Raw genomic sequence first — 7,256 nt, 5'->3', positions numbered from 1 at the left:
ATATAGTACATGTTAATTTCAATTGAAAACATTAAAAAAAAAAACAGTAGCACAAGCTAACCAAAATTTGTATAATATAGCAATCGAGTTCATACTTAGAAGCTAGAGATTCAAACCGTTTCCTCAAGCAATAAACGCTCCTTTAGCCTCTGTTCTTATGAATGGATTTGGGGGAGATGATTTGAGTGGATTTGAGGGTAATTTTGTTGTTGTTTTTTTGAGTAGATTTGTGGGTAATTGAGAGTGGATTTGAGGGTAAAGTTTGTGAGAATTAGTGTAGGATTTGATTGATGTGATAGAATTAAAAAATTTGTTAAATTGGTAGAAATGAAAGATTACCAAAATNCCCCTAGTTATTTTAGTAATATAAAATGTTTTTTTAAATGTTATATTTAAATTTATAATTGTTAATAAAAAAAGGAAATTAATTTATAATAAGTGAAATTAATTTTTAAAATATTAAAAAAATTATTTTTAAAAGCCTGGATCCGGATACGCACTCCATGTATCCGAATACTCTTCTTTTCCATTTTCTAAACAAAACTGTATCCGGATACAGCAACAGTGTATCCGGATACCTGCACCATTCTGTTTTTTTTTACGTTAAAATAGATTTGGCTTTTTTATTCACTTGGAATTTTGACAATTACAGAGGGGTAGATGAGTCTTTTTCGATTAAATCATCGCAAATCCTCTCATTTTTGCGAGATGGTGAGACAATGCATATAAGTCACAATCGTCGCAAATCCGTCCGCGTGCAATCCGTTCAAACGAACGCAAAATTTGAAAGTTTCCTCGCTCGCAAATTGGTGTGCACAGTAAAATCAGTGCAAAGGAACAAAGCATTAGGGAATCTAGCTTTTCCTGGTTCTTTGCTCGAACATTTGGCAAAACCTTCTCTTCATATCCTGGAGCATTCATAATCTTCTCTAGTCTTTCTATTTGCCTGCATAGAAAGAAACACCAGTCTTTTAATTGAAAACCGTTAAGAAAAAGGGAAAACAAGAGCTAAGTTTTCAACAGAATAAATACATGTGTATATTGTTCAAGTGTTATTCATTATGAAATCCCTTCTGATAATTTCCTTCATCATATACTCTGGTCACCTTTTACCCTTTTTCATTCATAACTCAAGTGTTAAAATGCAGTTTAAAAAATAATAGAATATAAAACATACTTCCTCAGCTCTTCTATCTTCTTGATCTTCCCTTGTTCTGTCTCTGCAGAATTAGTTCCTTGTAATTCTAAATAAACATAAATGCTCTCATTTACAACAACATCACCATATCCAGATGGAACAACATCAGTTTCAGAGATTACCTGTGAATCATATAATCAATCATTAAAAGTGAAAAAAATAGAGAAGCAAAATACAGGGGGCATCCATGAGAAGAAAACACAAAAGCAAAATGTGACACTTACTGTCAACGAGGATAGATNAGCTAATGTTACAAAGTAAATAATTCAATATTTGCACTGTTTCAAAGTTGAACCCAAGATCCCCAAATCATTCTCATATTTTAATAAATTGAGGTACATAACCAATTGNTAGTTTTAATTCTTATTAAATCTTTAATAAAAAAGTATTTTAATGAAGTTGAACCTATTAGCTCTTTTTGCTAAGAAGTTCTAACGAACTCACGTAGAATTATTCATAAATTAACTTTTGTAATATTAATAGAATTTCCCCAATTAGTTTATTATACTGAATTTTGAAAATATTATTATATATATATTTTGGGTCTTACGAAAACTACTTTAATTGTTTTGGTTCAGAATTAAACATCAGTGTCAGAAATGATGGAGAAACATTTAGAGGGAGAGCANAACCAAATAACTGCATCATAGATTTTCCTTTTGATAAATTATTTTGATTAGTTCAATCTATTTAGCTTTGTTTTGGTACCTTTATTAGATATATGATTTCTAAAAAAGATATAAACAGAGTAGTTATGGTTTGAATCCATGCCTTAAGCAAAACAGGAAAGCATAAACTACCAAACTTACATATGTTCATATAGATAAGGAACAGAGAAATTCAGAGATTTTTCCAAGGTGTGTGTAGAAAGTATATACATATTGTAAGGTGGAAAGCATAGCACGCAAGTTCCCNTCTTTTCCTGCAGCNNGACACTTAATTTTGAAATCCAATGTTTCACCGAGCCTCTGAAATCAATGTAGAGATAAGATTAAATGATAAACATACAATCATGTCACCATAAAAACTCTGAAAATTCAACCAAGAAGTAACATCTGACTAAACAAGCTGTTAGCTTTAATGTAAACTAGAATCTGACAAACAAGATAACACAATTTTTAAAGGGAAAAATAGACTAAACAAGTTGTTAGCTTTAATGTAAATTAGAATATGAAAAACAAGATAACAAAATTTAATAGGAAATCAGAATGTTGGATAATAAATTGACTCTTGTATTGTGCATCACTGATATGAAAATCACTCAACAAATATACATGAACAGATTCAATTATCGAACAAGAATAAAAGTAGCAATAGATGACATATAATAGCTTGACCCCTTGTAATATAATTGGAAGATTCCAACAGCTTAGAGTTATATTCATCAAAAAACTGCAATTAACCACAAAGACAATGAGCAACAACAGGTGGTAACTACGATTATCATAGAAAGTATCATCCGCTACCAAAACAAACTTTAAAAAGTTGTAGCTTAAACTAGATTCCAAGATCAAGGGAAGTAAAAACACTTGAGTGGTTAATATTCATAAATAAATGTGGTTATGTATATGAGATAAAGCCAATACAAAATAAATCATGTTAAGATAAACAAATAGACTATCTAATGCAATCTATGCAACTAACAGAAAGTATTGCCCCTTCCCAAAAAAACGTTTTAAACTAGATTCCAAGAACAGGGTGAGGAAAAACACTTCGGTTGTTAACAATCATAAACAAATGTTGTCATGCATTTACAGCTGTTCTTTGAAATAAGTTTTATCACACAATATTTTAAAAATTATTTTCTCCAATAATAAATTTCTTATAACTTAAACTTGAAAAAAACAATTATTCATTTTTCAAACTCTCTCTGGAAAACAATAACATCAATGTAAGTTACCCCAAAGAACTAAAATCATAATCTAAATGAGACCCCTTAGTACCAAACTACATTCTATTGCCATTAAACCTTCACAAATCAAGCATTCCTCCAATGAATCTAACACCAAGAAGAATATTGCAAGAAGCGAAATATACACATGTGTGTAAACTTAAAAAATCACCGATTTAAATTGAGGGGGGTTAACCTACTCATTCATAATTCTCGGAAAGGAATTCGAAAAATGCAGATTTATGCCTCATCAAGAGCTCCTGCAACAATGTGACATGATATAACTCTCAACTTTCCCTAAAGAAGGGGCATGATACCAAAAATGAAAAAAGCACCTTAAAAGTAGCTCCAACATATGCAACTATGTCAAAATTTGGAAGTTGAATGTAGTAAAAAATCTTCTTCATATGAGGTGAGTCCAGAACATATTTGATATAAAGCAAATAGTTACAGCATCAAAAGTCACAACTCATAGAAGCCATTTCCTGGTTTCATAGTCGAGCACAAACGTACGAGCAGTGGGACCTCTGCACTGCAGGCCATACTGTCCAGTGACGACACAAATGTATCTACCATCGGTCACCATTCCCAAATGTGAATGCGCCATCTCCTTCGGCATGTCGAATCTCCCTCCCCAAGTATTATCATGAAAATTCTACACATCAACGTGAGAATGCACCTAAAACCAAACAAAGAGATGAATCACAATCATTAGAGTAGTAACGAAGACAACAGTTAAGATTAAAAGCGAAAGGAGATTAGTCGGTTACATAATCGATGGTGCCGTAACCGGCGAAGACGAAGAGGAGATTGTGAATCTGAATGGGAGCTCCATCAAGGCGAGGAACAGGACATGGAGCCATCTTCTCTTAGTAGAGGTTGGGCGCATCCAAATCGGCGTAAGCGGCGACGAGGAACCTTCCAGAAGCCTCCGACCATGTTTCTTATTATTTTTGCTTAAATTTGATAGACAAGCACAGAGAAGTTAGTAAAACACTGCCACTTTCCTTGGATAGTTGAGCATCATTACCACTTCGATGACTTGGTCTGCGAAAGAGAGGATTTAGGGATTGCAAGCACCAAATCGAACCCTAAACCCCAACCAGGTTGCGATTTGTTGTGCCTCTCTACACGATTTCCTCCTCCCCTTCAAAAATGTACTATGTTTAATATGGATTGCTTATATTCTTACCCCATGCTTCACGATGACGGTAGAACTCCTCTTTGATGGCTTTATCACCATAAATGATGAACGATGGAATGAGAATTTACAGATCGAGGATGAGCAGTGAAGAACTTGACTCAAAGAGAAAATAGGATTTGCCCGTGAAAAAGACTTCGACACTTACTAACTTACTAACAGTGGGACTGAAATTGTAGATAGAAATGAGAAAATTAGATTTAGACAGATATTATGACAGATTTATCAAAATAAGTGATAATATCTTGTGAAAAATTTTCATCACTCTTTAATATTATAACATGTATCTATAACTCTGTCGTAATACATTTTGAATTTATTCACTGCGATATATATTATGATTGATTTTCATAACACGTCATAACATATGTTAAGTTTATTTGTATAGTCAATCTATTATGATAGATATTTTTTATCCGTCATAATAAGACCGTCATAAAATATTATTTTTTACTAGTAATAAAACTATTTTAGTTATCTTTATGTTTCGGTAGGATTGAGATCTCTAACTCAAAGCAGTCAAAGTTGTCTGTTTCATCCTTTAAGTTGTGCTGCTCTTTCTCTTCTCCTTGTCCTAGGCACGAGGAAGAGTGGCTGTAAAAGACACTCCGACGCTTAAGTCAGTTACTTTGCACAATAATCTTGTAATAAAGATTAGTAATTAGAGTTTATCACCTACCTTTACACTCAGACAAATATTTATAAATATTACAATGAGCTTACCATTAGGTCTGACTCATTAATCACCAATAAATGGCATTATTCCTAATAATTGTCAATAAACAACAATTATTTTCATTAACTTTCCATTATTGCTCAGACTAATTTCTAGATTGGTCGATCGTTTTCTCACAGGATGGTCAGTCACCCAGTCCTTTGGCTGACCGGGTGGTTCTACTGCACACAAGCCCTCCAAGCCCGAGCACGATATAATGTGCAAATGGGTTTTAGATAGTATGCTTTTGATGTGGATTAATTTTACCTCCGACATGTGTCTTTATACGTTTGACCAAGATTCTAAACCTCTTTGACCACTGGTTGCAAGTAAGGCAGGAGTTGAAAAATGAAAAATGTTTTCTGAGTTTCTTGGACGAGAGTACGAGCTGATGGAAATTCTTTTTAGAATTTTTCCTATGTTGATAGAAGTTCTTTTCAGAACTTTTTCCTATGTTGATAGGAGTTCTTTTCATGCACAATCATACACCATCTCCAATTAAATCAATACACAACTCAAATTAGATAAGAACAAAGAAAGAAAGAGTAAACAAAAACCTAGATCAATCGTTCAAAGCCTACACTCGTTAAGCGACCACAGAGTTCTCTCGCATAGTGACCCAACTCATTATGCGAATACACAAGCAGTACCTTCAAACCCCAAACCACTCGCTCAGCGACCCAACTTGCTGAGCGAAAAAACCTCACAATGCTCCCAGAACCTAACCTCTCGCTTAGCGACCCAATTCGCTGTGTGAATAAAAATCACAATGATCCCAGACTCCAACTTCTCGCTCAGTGACATAACGCACTAGGTGAATCCCCCAAATAGTGGTCCAGACCCTCCGAGCACTCGTTTAGCGACACAACTCGCTAGGCAAATGTCCAGACTTGTACCCAACTTCTCAGCCACTCGTTGAGCAACTCCACTCGTTCAGCGAGTCTGTATAATTCTGTAGCACCAAACTACAAAATTATGAACATGCACCTAAATTGACCAATTAGAAATATTTTCCCAACTTCTAATCCTCCTAGATCGTGTTATAGATTTAATTAAGCTTGAACAACGGTTTCTAAACCTTACTAACTTCATTCTAAAGTGTTTCCTAATCACATTAAACTTCAAAATCTAACAAAACTCGACCTATGGATCCAAATTGCATTCTACCACTTTTGGCACATTTTTAAGAAACTTAGGGACCTTAACAAGTCCTAAATGACTTACCTAACCTATCCCAACTGACCAAATGAGTACCTAACTCTTAAATCAAATTTTCACTACCCCACTTCCTCCAAACTAGTTCTAAACCAAAACAGTTTGCATCTACTCATAACCAACCAATGCTAACACATATTTCAAGCATTTCATATACCCAAATACAGTCCAAACAACATTGCATATGATCCATAATAACAGTTCATCAATTCACACTCAAAACAGTTCAATTTTCATGTAATACATTTACTATACAAACCTTTCAATTTAACCCACACAACACTCATAGGCCCTTCACACGTACATAATTAATTAGTAATTAAAGCAAGAATCTTGCTTCCCTTACCTCAACTCAATAACTAAATCTCTAAACTCTCCACCGATTGCTTACAACGCAAGGAACTTCTAGAAGACCTACAAATCACCGACTGATGATTGGAGACCAACCTTAGAACCACAAATGAACTAAGAATCAAGGAAGAGAGACTCTTGATTCATGCAAAACAGAACCATTTTACACGATCAAAAACCCTAACTACCAAGGAAAAAAGGTTTACCACTTACTTGCTCAAATCAACCAATTGATCGGTCAGATAGGTAGTCCTCGAAGCAAGGAACGCCTAGACACCTCGTGATTGTCGAACAGATGATCCAAGAGTGAGAAAGGTTAGAGAGAAGTGAGAGAGAACAAAGTGTTTTATAGAGATAAAAGGTATTTTAAATAATGAGACAAGCTTAGAAAATTCTATTTATATTATAAGATTATTTTATAGTATAATACTCGATTTCATTATTTTAATACATCTATCAACTCTAATATTGTAATTTCTAGGTTCTTACAAAATAAAATATAGATAATAATATATTTTTATTCAATTTAAAAAAAATGATATAAAGGAGAGAATGGTTTTTTTAAATAAATATTAATTATTTTTTAAATATGAATTGTATTTTGTTTTAAAAGAAATATAATATATTATATATATATATATATATATATATATATATATATATATATATATATATATATATATAT

General features: G+C 33.3%; 1 protein-coding gene across 6 annotated transcripts; it reads right to left on the bottom strand.

The window, feature by feature from the left end:
* Positions 1-448: 448 nt before the first annotated feature.
* On the bottom strand, positions 449-4,480 carry LOC106779372 (valine--tRNA ligase, mitochondrial 1-like). 6 transcript variants are annotated; one of them, XR_001377165.2, is made up of 6 exons: positions 3,860-4,480; positions 3,425-3,768; positions 3,290-3,349; positions 2,008-2,166; positions 1,178-1,320; positions 449-946 (listed from the first exon to the last, which is right to left on the bottom strand). XR_001377165.2 is itself a non-coding variant. In XM_014667464.2 (5 exons), exons 2-5 carry the CDS (start codon positions 3,663-3,665, stop codon positions 676-678), a joined length of 567 nt encoding a protein of 188 aa, XP_014522950.2. In that variant the 5' UTR covers positions 3,666-3,768; positions 3,860-4,480; the 3' UTR covers positions 449-675. The 6 variants fall into 6 exon arrangements, 2 of the variants coding, with proteins under 2 accessions (XP_014522950.2, XP_022632281.1); XR_002666373.1 differs by having other exon boundaries at positions 1,178-1,244; XR_001377166.2 differs by having other exon boundaries at positions 1,178-1,244; positions 2,077-2,166.
* Positions 4,481-7,256: the final 2,776 nt, after the last annotated feature.

This window comes from Vigna radiata, unplaced genomic scaffold (genome assembly GCF_000741045.1).
Source record: "Vigna radiata var. radiata cultivar VC1973A unplaced genomic scaffold, Vradiata_ver6 scaffold_194, whole genome shotgun sequence".
NCBI lineage: Eukaryota > Viridiplantae > Streptophyta > Magnoliopsida > Fabales > Fabaceae > Vigna > Vigna radiata.
The sequence above is the reverse complement of the archived record's forward strand: the minus strand, read 5'-3'. Positions and strand labels throughout refer to the sequence as shown.